Source organism: Sciurus carolinensis, chromosome 11, assembly GCF_902686445.1.
Source record: "Sciurus carolinensis chromosome 11, mSciCar1.2, whole genome shotgun sequence".
NCBI lineage: Eukaryota > Metazoa > Chordata > Mammalia > Rodentia > Sciuridae > Sciurus > Sciurus carolinensis.
This window is the reverse complement of record NC_062223.1, coordinates 107,493,032-107,510,806: the sequence shown is the minus strand read 5'-3', so window position 1 is coordinate 107,510,806 and position 17,775 is coordinate 107,493,032. Positions and strand designations below refer to the sequence as shown.

The window sequence follows — 17,775 nt, the reverse complement described above, 5'->3', positions numbered from 1 at the left end:
TACTGGAAAAAACAATGGGGCCCTGGTTGTAAAGATCTCAAAAAAGTTGAAGGCCCAGGTTTATTTGGATAAGGAAATTCAAGAGTAGCTTTCAGCAGATTTGGTTTGGGAGGAAATAAATATCACTTAACTGTTCCTTACCTGGAAATGAAACCAACTGAGAGGAAAACCCAAGATTGAATTAAGTGAAATCAGACTGTTAGCATTATTTCTAATAAAGCTGTTTACAGATCAAGGTTTTAAGAGAAGTGAATGTCTTATCAATTCTGTTTGCTATAACAGAATACTGTAGACTGGTGGCTTACACAATGGAAATTTATTTCTCACAGTTTTGGAGATTGGGAACTCCAAATCAGAACTCTGGTAGGTTTAATGTCTGGTTGAGGGCATACTTTCTGGTTTGTAGCTTGTGATTTTCTCACTTTATCCTCATATATCAGAGGGGGCCAGGTAGAGAGAGAAAATTCTAATGTCTATTTATAGGGGTGCTAATCCCATTCATGACCTAATTACCTCCTCAAAAGGCTCCATCTCTTAATAGCATCACATTGAGATTTATACTTGTGAATTTGGGAAGAATACAAAAATTAAGTCCATAGTCATGGGTTTGCTAATACTTTTTTGTTTTTGATATTTGATCTCGAAATAACTGTAGTCTTCTTTCCATATTGCTAAGAAATTTTAACTACAAGGAGAAGAGCAGAGAAGACAGAAGGAGGGTAGATCAAGTTGACTTTATCACTCAAAATTAGAGATCATATAATGTCTTTCTTCTATCCCTGGGGAAGTGGACAAGTAAAGGGCAGAAGGAGGGATTGTAATGCTAGTGGACCTTTTTTCACATGGAAGCAAGTAATATAGGGCAAAAGTGGAAGGAATGGTTGTGATACAAATAGGGATTTTTACATATATTATCAGATTTATTGATAATGTATTAAAAAATTCTTCAGAGACTTAGGATTTCACCAAATTAATGGTGTTCTTGTTATAGGTTTCAACCCATGATCAAAAGAAAGGGTTCGATACTTTCCCGATGATGATCATCTTAGTCTAATGATTTAGTCAAAAATGAAAAGATGGGAACAATGGAAAATCAGAACAAACTTTTTATGAGAATGGCATCTAAGGTAAGAATTATGGTTTGGATCTTTCGTGTCCTTCAAAAAGCTCATTGGTTTGACAATGCAGGAATGTTCAGAGATGAAATGGTTAGATTATGAGAGGTGTAACCTCATGAGTGGATCAATCTGTCCATGAGCTGAGTAGCTTTCCCCTTCCACACCCTTCCAACATGATAGTCTCCCTTCACTCAGGCCCAGACCAATGGAGTCTGCTGACTATGGTCTGAACCTCTGAAACCATGAGGCCAAAATAAACTTTTCCTATTCTAAGTTGTTCTTTTCAGGTATTTTGTTACAGTGATGCAAAGTTGACTAGCAGAAATATATATTCCTAGGATTCTTTGAATTTTGAGAAGCTGGTTCTTCAGTCTAATAATGATGTACTTTTTAGAGGTCTGATCCAATCTTGGTTTATTTTATTAAGGTAAATATTTTGTAAGACATAATAGGAAATATTAGAATAAATACATACTTGGGTTTGGTTTTAAATATAGACTCTACTATACTTTTCTAATGCATTCTGTGAAGATGTTAATTGTATATTTGATCTACCATTTAAGGGAAAATTGGGGACTGGAATTTAATGATTGTTAATATGCTCTTGTTAAATTACCAGTCTGTCTTGTTTTAATGTTTCTCTGGTCCTTTGTAATGATGCCAAGAGGTAAAAGAAAATATTTGGAGTAATATATTAGGGATTATAGAAAAGACATCTTTGAATAATAACAGATCAGTATGAGTAGTAGAATGAATATTTGTTTTAAATAGCATTCTTTGTGACAGTCTCTTCCTTTGTAATTTCTTCAGACACTGCTATTTCCATAAAAGAGACATTGTATTTAAACTTTGCTCTGTGTTAGCAGTTGGCAAACTATCCAGGGGAAATTTCACTATATTTACAAATAAAGTTTTGTTGAAACACAGGTATTCAAATGTATTTACACATTGTCTAAGGCTATATTTGCTCTGTTATGACTTAATTGAATAGTATGACACAGACTCTGTAGCACACAAAGCTGCAAATATTTACTGTCTAGACCTTTTCAGAAAAAGTATGTCAGTCAGCCCTTGCCCTCTTATACTAATAGTTATGTTTTACAATTGAGAATTTAAAGAGGGTATCTGAGAGACAGGAATGGTTGGGGGAGACTTTTCACTGTATGCCTTTTCAGAGTTGCAGTTTTTTTTTTTTGGTATTATGTGAATATATTATTTGGTCAAAAATTAACTTATTAAAAGCTAAAATAAAGATAAACCAAGGTATCTGAATGTGCCAGGAACATGAGTATGGGGAATAACTTAAACTTAGGTTTAAATAGAAGTGGTCATTGTATCCAGCTCCAGAAATTATATGGGATCTTAAATTCAGCTTATTAGCATAATTTTACCTCTGTTTATTTGGAGAAATTGCCATAAATTTCCTAGGATCTAGAAATTTACTGCAGAAAGATGGACATACATATTTCTGAGTTCCCTCTTAGAAGTGATGTCACTTTTTATGGTAGTCTGAATGAAACACAATTTTAGTAATCTCAACATAGTCCATTCAAGTTTATACATAAACTTTTTTTTTAACCCTGTAATAGTCATTTATTAATCCAGCAGTTTTTGGTGGACTGTTATGGGGTGCAACTTAAGAACAGATCGATCACCACTGAGAAGTCCAAATTTGAGAGTCTTTGTTAAGCTGGCCTGCTGACTGTCTCACACAGTGCCCCAAAAAAATGGCTATTGGGAGAACAGCCCTGACCACAGGGTTGTAGGGGTTCTTATACCAAAAATCACATCAATCATAAGTGTCTATTGCTCTGATTCGAAATTACACATTAACATCATGAGATCATCAACACAGGGGTTGAAGTGGGTCAAAATGACCCTTACCTAGGTACAAACTAAAGATTGGTTACTAACATCTACACAATCACTGTTCACATGGTACATTGTTTAGGAGCAGTAGGGATCAAAAGAGAGCAGTGTTTCTTTACATAAGAATTATCATTCTTTATTGTTAAACATGTCACACTAAGTAACTGATGATGGGCATAGAGGCTGGACGTTCCCATGGGAGAAGCTTATTTCCTACATAATATGGAGTCTCAGAGCAAAATGGAGTCTGTTTAGTCATTTCCCTTAGAGTCTGGCCTATAACATTCTCATGGAGCCAGATCTGTCAGCCCATCACAGGACCTCTTATTTGTGGCAGATACCATTTTAGGTGCTGGGTACTGAGAAGAAATCAAGTCAAAGTTTGTGCCATCAGAGGGCTTGTATTTCTCATGGATGAAACAGAAAGAGAACAAATACATAATATAAAATATTGTAAAACATGAGTAATACAGTACATAATAGAAAATATTTTTTTGTGTGTAATAAAGCAAACCACAAGGCGACGATGGGTGATATTTCAATAGAGTTGGGAGCAGGGCTTCTTTGTGAAGGTGGTGTTTCAGCAGACTGTGAACAAAGTTAAGGGATGGTTCATGTGAATATTCGTGTTATGGTTTGGATGTGAGGTGTCACCAAAAACTCACGTGTGAGAGAGTGCAGGAAGTTTCAGAGGAGAAATGTTTGGGTTGTAAGAGTCTTAACCCAATCAGTGAAGTAATCACTGATGGGATTAATTGAAGTGATAGGATGTGGCTGAAGGAGGTGGGAATTGGGCTGTGGCTCTGGGGTTATATATTTTGTATCTGTAGAGTCGAGTCTCTCCACTTCCTGGTCACCATGCAAGCTGCTTCTCTCTGCCACACTCTTTTGCTATAAAGTTCTGCCTTACCTTGGGCCTCCAGGAATGGAGCTGGCCTTCTATGGACTAAGATCTCTGAAACCATGAGCCCTCAAATAAACCTTTCCTCCTTTAAAAGTGTGCTGGTCAGATCATTTAGTCACAGCAGCAAAATAACTGACTAAAACAATCAGAGAGGAGAGTATTCAAAATATAAGAAACAGCAAATGAAAAGGATCTGAAGCAGAGAAGCTTGAAGAACATGAAGAGATAGTAAGAAGACAGATGTGACTGGGAGCAAAGGGAGAAAGGGAAAGGCGAGATGAGTTGGGAGACATGGAGGAAGTGAGATACCAAGTTCTCACAGACCATATGGTGAGAACTTCTGCTTTTATTTTGAATGATGGGAAGCTCTTTGAAGGTTTTTAGTGGATAATGGCATGATCTGGTTTATTATATTTTGATCATATTTTTCTAATATTCTTTTGAGAAGGTAATGTACAGTGGAATTCTATGATAGACATTAGGTATTCAGTAAATCTTTTTTTGCACTTTCTATTCATTTTTTTGTTTTGTTTTTACATGATTTATATCATGGAATAATTTAAGGAGCATTGGTGTTAAATCTTCTTTGGTGGTATGGTAGAACTTGACTGAGAATCCATCTGGGCTTTTCTTTGTTGATAGACTTTTGATGGCATCTTCAATTTCATTGCTGATGTGTATAAATTTTCTATGTCCTTCTGATTCAGTTTGGGTGGGTCATATGTATCTAGAAATTTGTGGATGTTTTCAAGATTTTCTGTTTCATTAGAATATAAATTTTCAAAATAGTTTCTGATTATCATCTACATTTCAGTAGTGTCTATTGTAATAGTTCCTTTTTCAATACAAATTTTAGTAATTTGAGTTTTTTCTTTCCCTTTGTTAGCTTAGCTAGGGGCTCATTAGTTTTATTTATTTTTTCAAAGAACCAGTGTTTTGTCAATTTTTTTACATTATTTCTTTTGTTTCAATTTCACTGATTTCAGCTCTGATTTTAATTCTTTCCTGTCTTCTGCTTTTGGTGTTGATTTATTCTTGTTTTTCTAGGACTTTAAGATGTAGGGTTAGGTTATTTGTTTGTTGACTTTCTATTCTTTTAATGAATGAACTCAGTGCAATGAACTCTCCTCTTAGTACTGCCTTCATAGTTTCCCGGAGAGTTTGATATGTTATATCGCTGTTCTCATTTCCTCTAAGTGTGTTTTTATTTCATTCCTGATTTCTTCCGCTGTCCACTTATCATTCAGTAGCATATTATTTTGTCCCCGGTGGCTTTTATTTTTATTTTATCATTTATTTCTAGTTTCATTCTGTTATGCTCTGATGGAATGCAAGGTATTATCTTAATTTTTTTTTTTTTGTATTTGCTAAGAATTGCTTTGTAGCCTAAGGTATGGTCTGTTTTAGAGAAGGATCTGCATGCTGTGGAGAAGAAAGCGTATTCAGTCATTGATGGATGAAATATTCTATATATATCTGTTAAATTACTAATTGTATTTTTTACTTCTATAGCTTTTTTTTTTTTTTTTAGTTTTTGTCTGGAGGATCTATCCAGCAGTGAAAGCAGTATATTAAAGTCACCCAGTATTTCTGTGTTGTGGTGTATTTCATTCTTGAATTTGAGAAGGGTTTGTTTGATGTACATAGATGCTCATTGTTGAGGGCATAAATATTTACAGTTGTTATGTCTTATTGATATCTAATTGCCAGCAGTATGAAATGTCCTTTCTTATTACTTCTGATTTTGACTTGAAGTCCCCTTTATCAGATGTGATAGAAACCCCTGCTTGTTTATGAGATCCATGTGAATAATATGTCCCATCCTTTTACCTTCAGTCTGTGGATGTCTTTGCCTATGAGGTGAGTCTCTTAGAGACAGCATATTGTTGGGTCTTGTTTTTTAATCCATTCTGCCATTTTGTGTCTTTTGATTGATGAGTTTAGACCATTTATGTTCAAGGTTATTATCAAGATGTGATTTTTTTCTCTGTCATTTTATATCTGGTTTTCAATTTGAATTAATTTTCCTTTGATCAACTGTTCTTCTAGTGTAATTCTTCCCTTTGCTGCTTTTCAGTTTTGTTTTTCCTTTCATGAAATATTTTGTTGAGTATGTTTTATAGAGCAGGCTTTCTAATTGTGAATCCTTTTAACTTTTTATTATGAGAGATTTTTGTTTCATCATCAATTCTGAAGCTTAATTTTTCTGGCTATAGTATTCTTGGCTGGCATCTATTTTCTTTTTTTTTTTTTTGTAGTGCTGGGGATTGAAACCAGGGCCTTGTGTTTGCAAGGCAAGCATTCTATCAACTGAGCTATATCCCCAGCCCCTTGGCATCTATTTTCTTTCAGAGCCTGATATATATTATCCAGAAACCAGTTAGCGTTGAGTATCTGTCTGGGTTGTGAAATAGCTGATATCCAGATTAGTTTCCCTCTAAATGTGACCTATCATTTTTCTCTAGCAGCCTTTAAAATTTATCCTTCTTCTCTGTGTTAGACATTTTCTTCATAATGTGCCTTGGTGTGGGTCTGTTATAATTTTGTATATTTGGTATCCTATAAGCCTCCTACATCTGATTTCCTATTTCATTCTTTAGTTTTGGGAAATTTTATGATATTATTTCATTGAAAAGATTGTGCATTCCTTTGGTTTGTATCTCTGAGCCTTTGTCTATTCCAATAAATCTTAAATTTAGTCCTTTCAAGTTATCCCATAATTCTTGGAAGTTCTCTTCATGGTCTCAATATCTTTTCTTCATTGCCAACTTTATTTTCGAGATTATATATTTCATTTTCATAGCCTGAAACTTGGTCTTTCACATGGTCTAGTCTGTTGGTGATGCTTTCTGTTGTATTTTTAAAATTTGGCTTATTGATTCCTTTGTTTTGAGGATTTCTCCTTGAAATTTTTTTCAGAATCTCTTATCTCTTTATTGAAGTGATCTTTTATTTGTCTTTTTTCTCTGATATCATTCCTTACATTGTCCATTACCTCACAGATTAGTTTAACTATGTCTGTTCTAAACCCCTTCTCTGACATTTCTTCCACTGTGGTGGCGATGGATACTGTTATTGAAGTATCATGGTTTCTTTGGGGCAGTTTGTTCTCTTGTTTTTTTTTAATTTTTTAAAATTTTTATTGTAAACAATGGGGATACATGTTGTTTCTGTTGTACATGAAGTAAAGGCATACCATTTGTGTTATCATACATTTACATAGGGTAATGGTGTTTGATTCATTCTGTTATTTTTTCTTCCCCCCCACCCCTCCCACCCCTCTTTTCCCTCTATACAGTCCCTCCTTCCTCCATTCTTGCCCCGCTCCCACCCTCCATTATGTGTCATCATCTACTTGTCAGTGAGATCATTCATCCTTTGGTTTTTTGAGATTGTCTTATCTCACTTAGTATGATATTCTCTAGTTTCATCCATTTGAGTGCAAATGCCATAATTTTATTATTCTTTATGGCTGAGTAATATTCCATTGTATATATATATATATCACAGTTGCTTTATCCATTCATCAATTGAAGGACATCTAGGTTGGTTCCACAATCTAGCTATCGTGAATTGAGCAGCTATGAACATTGATGTGGCTGTATCTCTGTAATATGCTGATTTTAAGCCCTTTGGGTATAGGCCAAGGAGTGGGATAGCTGGGTCAAATAATGTTCCATTCCAAGCTTTTGAGGAATCTCCATACTGCTTTTTAGAGTGACTGCACTAATTTGCAACCCCATCAGCAATGTATGAGTGTACCTTTTTCCCCACATCCTCTCCAACACCTATTGTTGTTTGTATTCTTGATAATCACCATTCTAATTGGAGTGAGATGGAACCTTAGGGTAGTTTTGATTTGCATTTCTCTTATTACTAGAGATGTTGAACATTTTTTCATATATCTGTTGATTGCTTGTAGATCTTCTGTGAAGCGTCTGTTCATATCCTTAGCTCATTTGTTGATTGGATTATTTGTATTCTTCGTGAAGTGTTTTTTGAGTTCTTTGTATATTCTGGAAATTAGTGCTCTATCTGAAGTATGAGTGGCAAAGATTTTCTCCCACTCTGTAGGTTCTCTCTTCACATTGCTGACCATTTCCCTTGCTGATAGAAAGCTTTTTAGTTTGAATCTATCCCAGTTATTGATCCTTGCTTTTATTTCTTGTGCTATGGGAGTCCTGTTAAGGAAGTCTGATCCTAAGCCAACAAGTTGAAGATTTGGACCTACTTTTTCTTCTATAAGATGCAGGGTCTCTGGTCTGATTTCAAGGTCCTTAATCCATTGTGAGTTGATTTTTGTGCAGAGTGAGAGATAGGGGTTTATTATCATTCTGCTGCATATGGATTTCCAGTTTTCCCAGCACCATTTGTTGAAGAGGCTATCTTTTCTCCATTGCATATTTTTGGTACCTGTTCCCTTGTTTTTTCATGTTGTTTGTGCCTACCTATCTAACAGTATGGATGTGAAGCAGTAGAGTTTCTACCCTGTAGACGTATATTGTTTTGAAGGTTTCCAGTACCTCACCATTTAAGGGGAGACAAATAATAACTACAACCAATGCAAACAACATATAACTTTAAACCAAATAGTTCCTACCTATGATGTCTGCAGTGTTTGACAATAAAGAGAAATGATATGATCAATTATTTCCCAATAATAAAAAAACACTTGCAGAACAGTTGACAATTTACAATTTGGACAAGGAGAGAACAGAAGTGTTGTAGGATGTGATGATTATGAGGGAAGAGGAGAGAGGATAGAAGTAAAAATTTAGAGGAAGAAGGAAAGAGAATGATAGTGATTGACTGTTAGGAGAAGAAAACAGAGATTCAAGGGAAACAAATAAGTGAGGGAAAAAATATATAAAGTCAAAATTAAAAAAAAAAAAATCCCAAAACTGAAATATGCTAATCAAACTTAGTCCTCAAAAAACTGATCCATGAAAATTAACTGTTTTCAAAAATGCTAGAAATGAGAAAAGAAAAAATATGAATATTTATATATGTCCATGAACAATTAATGTCACAATTAAGCAGAGAAAAGAAAAACGGAAAAAAAAAAAAAAAAAAAAAAGATCCTGATGAAAAGTTGAAGAATTGTTTCTGTTGGAGTCCAGAAGTTTCTTAACTCTCCTTCTCAGTGGTTAGGTAGAGTTGTCTGGAGTACGATGCTTCTTCCATCCTAAGAGTGGGGTTGCCCTAGTGAGAGAGGTAATCCCCTAGGTGGAACTCCTCAATCTCTCCTGTCCCCACCCTTTCAGATTCCTGGCCAGGAGCATCTCTCCCAACCAGTCCTGCAAGCAGCCAGATAGGAGGCGGAGGGGGAGAGCTGCTTGGGTTTCCGTAACCAGTTGTCCTCTGTGTATACCTCTCTCCGTATTTGTTTTTCTCCTGGTCATTTAGGCACACTCTGTGTCTTGAAGTGTGGGTTTGCTAGGCCTGTATTTTTTTCCAGACTCCATCCGGTATGCCAGGAATCAGCTCCTTCACCTGCTGGTCCCTGCACCGTGGTTGCAAAATGGTTCCTTCCTCTGACCTCCCTACACCGCTGGGAGAGGTGTGGTTTCTTTCCTGTGCAAGTCTATTGTGCAGCATGCCTTTCAGTTTAGTCGGGCAGTGTCTTTGATTTCTGAACTCTCTGTACCACAGTATGCTTCAGTCCTCCTAAAAATGCGAGTTCTTTTTATTCCCTATCCCTTGTGGAGGGACTGCTCTGGCTGATCCCTCCCACTGTAGCAGCGGCTGTGGTGCTGGACATTTCTTCCTTATTTTATTATAACTGACCTTCTGAGTCTGTGATCTGCTTTGAGTATCAGGTATGAAATTCTAGTAAAGTCCCCCTACCCCTACTCTTTTTTTTTTTTTTTTTTTTCATTCACCTGCTTTGTTGAGAACCTGCCTGTCTCCTTTCTTTGTTTCATGCCACAGAACAAGAAAAATGACCTTCTGTATTCTGTCATTTTTAATAAATATTAATTGATCTCTTTCAATGTGTGTGATGTTCTCCTTCTGCCGATGTCACTGGCACATGAGGAAACATGCCCCTTGCTTATGGAGCTTGTAGGCTTGTGAGGGAAAAGAAAAATTCAATAGATAATTATAAAAAATTAATTCAGTAATTATGAATGTTTAATTACTGTGAAAGTTAAGGACAAAGTCTTTTGAGAGCCACACCAGAGATCTAATTTAAACTAGAGAGACAGGAAAGGGTTCATGTTAGACAACAAGTTTGATACTCTGGTAAATATTCAGACATGCCCAATTGTCTTTTGCTGTTGGCATATATTTAACTTTTTATTGATATCTTATTATATTGATTCATTTAATTTCTACTAACCATCTTTTTCTTGGAACTGTAAAATTCAGGTTCTATTCACTGTTTTTCCAGTTGTATTTTTACAACTTTAATAATGTCTCTTACTTATAACCAGGTAAAGAAAGGCACCTAATACAAATTGTGAACTTGATTTTGTTTGTTTGAATAGGGAATTATATTTTTTAAATACTTTATATATTTCTTGGTTTTTAAAAAATATGTTCTACATAATCAATGGAAAAAGGAAACAAAAAGAAATATCCAGAAAAAGAAGGGGATATTCATTTATTTTCTTACCATATATGTGCCAGTATATATTATGATTTTCTACATATATTAATATATATATTATCATCCTTTGAAATCATAGAACCAAGAATTTAATATTTTGGGTAGGGACCTTATTAATCTTGCTTAACCTTCCACATTTTACAATTGGTTCTCCCAGAGAACCAAAGAACTTGTGCAATATCAAGTGACTTTCCTAATTCCCAGAGCTAATGAGTTGCAAAAGGCAGCACCAGAAGTTTCCATTTTTAACTCCCAGTTCAGCTTTTTTTATTAAACAGTACTGCCTTTCAAATGACTCATGTTAATGGATAGTTGTTGATTACTGCCTAGATTTAATTGTCTTTGTCTAATTTGCATGTGTCATTTATTGGTATTGGGAATAATTAGTTGTGTATGCTTTGTTCTTTCTTAAAATACATTGTATTGACTTCAACATTGTTTAAATATAAACTCTTCCATTTAAAATTTAAGACGTCAATGTTTCCTTGGCAACGTAAACTCTGCCACATCTTCATGAGATCTATATACATCTTTTCTCATTAATTTTGTTTGCACTGTGGGCAGTAATTTTATCCTTTTTGTATGACGGAGCCTTAAAAATGGGCTGGAGGGGAGGAAAAATGGAAGGTACAAGAGAAGACTAGTTAAGGGAGAGAAAAATAACCTCACAGGTAATTAGAAAAGAATTAGAAAAGAAGTTTGTATTTCTATTGATAGTTGTATTACTCCTGCATTACACTTCTTTTTTAGGGTTTAATATATTTTCTGATGGAAGTAATCTTAAAAATACACATGGCATGTTTCCATAATAATACACAGAACTTAATCTTTTACTGTTTTATTTTCAGTAAACTGTAGCATTAATAAAATTTTTGAGAGATTAAGTGATATACCTTTATTAAAAATTTGATTAGAATAAGATAAGGGATATTGAAATTGGCAACTTCTTGTAACATCCTTTGGTCATTTTAGTTTTCATGGTAGACATTTCCTTTCTTAGACTTTGTGGATACAGGGTGAAGTTAGATTTGGGAGAGACTAGTCCAAGCATGTGAATCATCCATTTTCTTGTGACATCCCCTAAAGGAAATTTGAAATTTGCATGTCAAAAAAATGGGAAAGGTGATATTTTGCTTTTATATGGAGCTGAAAAAGATGTTGGCATGAATCCATTCCAAGCTGCTTAACAAAATAGTTCATTTTTCTGAAACTCATTTATGGGTGCAGCAAGTGGGAGAGAGGTGGGAGTGCCAGATAATTAATCTACTTAACATTCTTTAGTTCAGGGTCAATTTTTTCTTTTTAATCATAACAAATATTACTTTAAGATTTTAACCATTTTAAGTATACAGTCCTATGGTATAAATACATTCACAACGTTATACAAACATCAGTATTGTCCATTTCCAGAACTTTTTTCATTATCTTAAACGGATGTTCTATACCCATTAACAGTAACTTCCCTCTCACAGTCTTTCTCTTCTCTCCCTCCCTCTCAATCTCTTTCTATGAATTTGCATCTTCTGGGTAATTTATATAAGTACAATCCTATACAATATTTGTCATTTTGTACCTGACTATTGCCTCTTAGCATATCTTCAAGTTCATTCAAGTTGTAGCATGTATCAATTTCATTCCTTTTTAAGAATGAGTAGTATTTTATTTTTTCACTCATTTATTAATTGATATACATTTGGGTTATTTCCACCATTTAGGTATTGTGAATAATGCTGTGAACATTGTTATACAGGTATCTGAATCTCTACTTTCAGCATTGAGGGGTATTTTATCTAGACATGGAATTCTAAATCAAATAATGGTTCTGTTTAATTTTGAGGAACCAGCACAATTTTCCATTGTGGCTGTATAACTTTACATTCTCAGCAGCAATGCGCAAGGGTTCCAGTTTCTCTACATTCTCCTCAGTATTTCTTTTCTTCTTCTTCTCCTCTTCATTAAAGAAAAAATGGCACTACTAATGGGTGTGAAGTATCAATGTAGTGACGTCCCAGTTCTTGATCATGGTGTTTTGTAAGGACCATTGGACATTTCTCTCAGACTTTGATCCAAATTTTTTTGTAATTGAATATACTGATTTAATAATTTATTCATTTTTCTCTTTAAGGAAAAAAATTAGTCAAAAATTGTATGAAATTTATATTTCATTAGCAAATTCATCTTTTCTTTTCCCCCAGTGAATTTAAGGATTTGGACTTTGCAGGATAATTTCAGAGTTTTGATTAAAAACCTGATTTAAAAGCAGTATCATAAGTTTAAAATGCTTTTGTAAGAATTAGGCTGTAGTTAGTAATCCGTGTAACACTGCTGTATTAATTACATAAGTTTGTTTCAAACCATTGTTTCTACATAATGATACTAAAAAAAAGCCTTCAATTTTCTTTTAAGGATCTTATTAGTATTTGCTTTTTTTTCTAAGATGCAAGTAAATTTGTTGTATTTTAGGTTTTTTTTTTATTCAGACATCAAAATGGGAAAACAAATTACTTTTCAAGGTTAGAAAATATTTAATATTTTTGTATGCTTAATATTTATCTTATTTCACTGAGTTCTTCTGTCTCTAGGCCTGAATTTAAAAACCAATTAATCAGAATATTAGTAATATTTCATTTTAAGTCTCCAGTTCATGTGGATGATTATTGGTAGTAAATACAGAATACTTGCTACAATAATGTCCTCTGAATCCCTCTGGGAAAAGGTGTCTTAACCTTGGGACTTTTGACATTTTGGGCTGGCTAACTGTTATGGAAGAACTATCTGTATAGACTGTTTAGCAACTCTAGCCAGTCAATACTGGTAGCATCCTCTCCTGCCCCAAACTTGTGACAACCAATAATGTCTCCAAACACTGCCAGATATCCCCAGGTGGGGGAGGGGATTGGTCACAAAATTGTCCTCATTTGAGAATACTCTCCGTGGAGTATCTGGGAAAATATAATAACAACTACCATTTTTTTGAGGCCTTGCTCTATGCCAGGCTCTTTACTAACATAAATGTTATAAATAGCTGACAGTATCGGTATTAATCCCATTTAATAATTAAGAACTGAGACAGAGAGATATTCATTAGCTTGTACATGATTGTATATATCTTTTTTTGTGTCTGGTTCCTGTGTCAGTGCACAGTAAAACTGGGTCAGAAAGCAAAGAGTCATCCCAGAGGATATTACATACTCTTATATATTGTCACTACCTAGCTGGCATTTGTAATTAAGTCTTCAAAAAGTCATTTCATTGTTCTGTATTGCCAGCTGCTTCAGATGGGTTAACATGGTAAGATACAAGAATTCCATGAGTACAGAGCCATTGCCATACTCCATTGGCTGTGAAATTAATCCCTGGGTCAGAAGTAGTGATGTGTGGAATCCATGATGGTGTAAACTCCCCCACAGTTTTGGCAGCAGCATTGTATTCAAGGAAGGCAAATCCACATCCAGAAAAGATGTCTATTCCAGTAAGAACAAAGCACCATCTTTTGCATAATGGAAGCACTCATGTGTTCACCTTGCCACCAGGAGGCTGTGATCCTTCTAGGGCATGCCATATCAGATTCTCAGTATTGGTCTCTTTCATTGGCACATTAGGCATTCAGCAGTGGATATAGCCAGATTTGCTTTGGTGATTGGAAGTTGGTGTTGCTGTGTTCACACACATTTCCTATGTCTGCATGGCCACTTTGTTTATAAACTCGTTGGGGCAATGGAGGGAGTGGCCAGTGACTTAAGTATTTTTATATAGAACACAAATGTCTTCCTACTTCGTATCCATTTGGAGAGATCTGTTCACATACCTCTTTCCCAGACCTCGTCACAGATTCTCTAGTTGTGATTTGAGTTCCTAACCTTCTAGCTAAACTTGTTAGAGTGTACCCAAACCCACCCTCACTTCTGACATCAATTGTAAGTTCATCAGTTCCCATGACCACCCTTGGGTTAAATATTTTGCTAGAAGAACTCACAGAATTTATTTAAAGCTGTTGTTCTCATGGTTATGGTTGTTTAAACTGGAAGAATTTAGATTATAATCACTCAAAGGAAAAAACACATGGAACAGAGTCTCGGAGAACTCCCAGTATAAAATTTCCTGTTGTCCTTTCCCAGTTGGAGTTGTATGCAGTGCTTCTTCCAAGAATGATTTGTGATGATCCACACAAAATATTGCCAACCAGGGGAGCTTACTCAAGCCTTAGTTTGCAGGATTTTAGACTTTTGTCACATAGATATGAATAATTGACCATGTTGATGACCTTAGTTTGTTTTCTGGAGGTAGAGATGGTATTTGGTCCAAAGCCACATAATAAAGCCACTTAATAAAGTACATTGTTAGTATTTACTATCTAGTGTGGCCCAAGGTTTCCAGGTAAACACTGATACTCTTATCAGGCAGGACATTCTGAATGAAGGCTTAGAGATTTTTTCTGAGATGCAGAGGGCAAAGGCCATATCTCTCCCTTTGGATAAAGTGAATTCTTTTTTTTTTTTTTTCTGATACTGGGGATTGAACCCAGGTGTGCTTAATCACTGAGCCCCATCCCCAGCACTTTTTATATTTTATTTAGAGACAGGGTGTTAATAAGTTGCTGAGGTTGGCTTTGATCTTCCTGCCTCAGTCTCCCCAACTACTAGGATTACAGGTGTGTGCCACTGTGCCTGACTCTTTTTTTTTTTTTTTATTGTAAACAAATGGGATACATGTTGTTTCTCTGTTTGTACATGGCGTAAAGGCATACCATTTGTGTAATCATAAATTTACATAGGGTAATGTTGTTTGATTCATTCTGCCATTTTTTCCCTTCCCCCCCTCACCTCCCACCCCTCCCCTCCATCTATACAGTCCTTCCTTCCTCCATTCTTGCCCCCCTCCCTAAACCCAACTCCATCCCCAACACTAACCCTTCCCACCCCCCCATTATGTGTCATCATCCACTTACTAGTGATATCATTCTTCCTTTGGTTTTTTGAGATTGGCTTATCTCACTTAGCATGATATTCTCCAGTTTCATCCATTTGCCTGCAAATGCCATAATTTTATCATTCTTTATGGCTGAGTAATATTCCATTGTATATATATACCACATTTCTTTATCCATTCATCAATTGAAGGACATCTAGGTTCGTTCCACAATCTGGCTATTGTGAACTGAGCAGCTATGAACATTGATGTGGCTGTATCTCTGTAATATGCTGATTTTAAGTCCTTTGGGTATAGGCCAAGGAGTGGGATAGCTGGGTCAAATGGTGGTTCCATTCCAAGTTTCTAAGGAATCTCCACACTGCTTTCCAGAGTGGCTGCACTAATTTGCAGCCCCACCAGCAATGTAAGAGTGTACCTTTCTCCCCACATCCTCGCCAACACCTGTTGTTGCTTGTATTCTTGATAATCGCCATTCTAATTGGGGTGAGATGGAATCTTAGGGTGGTTTTGATTTGCATTTCTCTTATTACTAGAGATGTTGAACATTTTTCCGTATGTTTGTTGATTGCTTGTATATCTTCTTCTGTGAAGTGTCTATTCATTTCTTTAGCCCATTTGTCAATTGGATTATTTACATTCTTGGTGTAGAGTTTTTTGAGTTCTTTATAGATTCTGGAGATTAGCGCTCTATCTGAAGTATGATTGGCAAAGATTTTCTCCCACTCTGTAGGCTCTTTCTTCGCATTGCTGATAGTTTCCTTTGCTGAGAGAAAGCTTTTTAGTTTGAATCTATCCCAGTTATTGATTCTTGCTTTTATTTCTTGTGCTATGGGAGTCCTGTTGAGGAAGTCTGGTCCTAAGCCGACATGTTGAAGCTCTGGACCTACTTTTTCTTCTATAAGATGCAAGGTCTCTGTTCTGATTCCGAGGTCCTTGATCCATTTTGAGTTTAGTTTCGTGCATGGTGAGAGATATGGGTTTAGTTTCATTCTGTTGCATATGGATTTCCAATTCTCCCAGCACCATTTGTTGAAGAGGCTATCTTTTCTCCATTGCATATTTTTGGCCCCTTTGTCTAGTATGAGAAAATTGTATTTATTTGGGTTTGTGTCCGTGTCCTCTATTCTGTACCATTGGTCCACCTTTCTATTTTGGTACCAATACCATGCCGTTTTTGTTACTATTGCTTTGTAGTAGAGTTGAAGATCTGGTATTGCGATACCCCCTGCTTCAGTCTTTCTGCCAAGGATTGCTTTAGCTATTCTGGGTTTTTTATTCTTCCAGATGAATTTCATAATTGCTTGCTCTATTTCTGTAAGGTACATCATTGGGATTTTAATTGGAATTGCATTGAATCTGTATAGCACTTTTGGTAGTATGGCCATTTTGACAATATTAATTCTTCCTGCCTGACTCTTTTTAAACAGCTTTGTTAAGATAGAATTTATATGTCATACAATTCACCCATTTATAAATGTACAATTCAGTGGTTTAGTGTATTCATATATAGTGCTCAAGTATTACCACAGTCAATTTTAGAACAATTTTATCACCTCAAAAAGAAATCCAATACCTTTTGGTTATCACTTCCTAATCATCTCAACATTTCTGTCATTGACCCCAAGCAACCACTAATTTATTTTCTTTCTCTGTAGATTTCCTGTTGTGAACATTTTATATGAATGGAATTATGTAATAGTTTTTAAATGTGCATGTGTGACTGGGTTTCTTTCACTTAGCATAATGTTTTTACAGATCATCCATGTTATGGCAGGCATCAGTACTTCCGTCCTTTTTAAGTCTGCATAATATGCTATTGTGTGGATATACCAGTTTATCTACTAATCAGTGAGCATTTGGGTTGTTTCACCTTTTGACTATCTGAAGAACACTCTATAGAGATTTATGTATGAGTTTTTACCTGAACTTATGTTTTCATCTCTCTTGACCAGAAGGGAAAATTCTGGGTCTTATGGTAACATAAATCTTTGTTTATTGATTTATCTATGTTTGTTTGAGGAACTACAAGTGTATTTTGCAAAACAGCTGCACCATTTTTCATTACCACCAGCAGTGTCTGGGGTTCTGATTTCACCACATCCTTTGCAACAGTTATCTGTTTGATTCCAGCCATCCTGCTGACTGAAGAGGTCAACTCATTATGGTTTTGATTTGCATTTTCCTAATATTTATGATTTTGAGTATCTTTTCATTGGCTTATTGACCATTTGTATATCTTCTTTGGAGATATACAGATATACAGATATACAGATACAGCTATGGTCAGATCCTTTGCCCATTTTTTAGTCAATTTTTTTGTGGGGGTGTTATTGAGTTGTAGG

At 35.5% G+C, this 17,775-nt stretch overlaps 1 protein-coding gene across 1 annotated transcript in view; it reads left to right on the top strand.

The window, feature by feature from the left end:
* Window positions 1–17,775, top strand: part of Cwf19l2 (CWF19 like cell cycle control factor 2) — a 96,656-nt gene that overhangs the window by 48,051 nt on the left and 30,830 nt on the right. Inside the window, 3 exon segments of the mRNA XM_047519006.1 lie at window positions 992–1,004; window positions 1,007–1,048; window positions 1,051–1,127. Of these exon segments, the coding sequence (XP_047374962.1) occupies window positions 992–1,004; window positions 1,007–1,048; window positions 1,051–1,127 (132 nt within the window).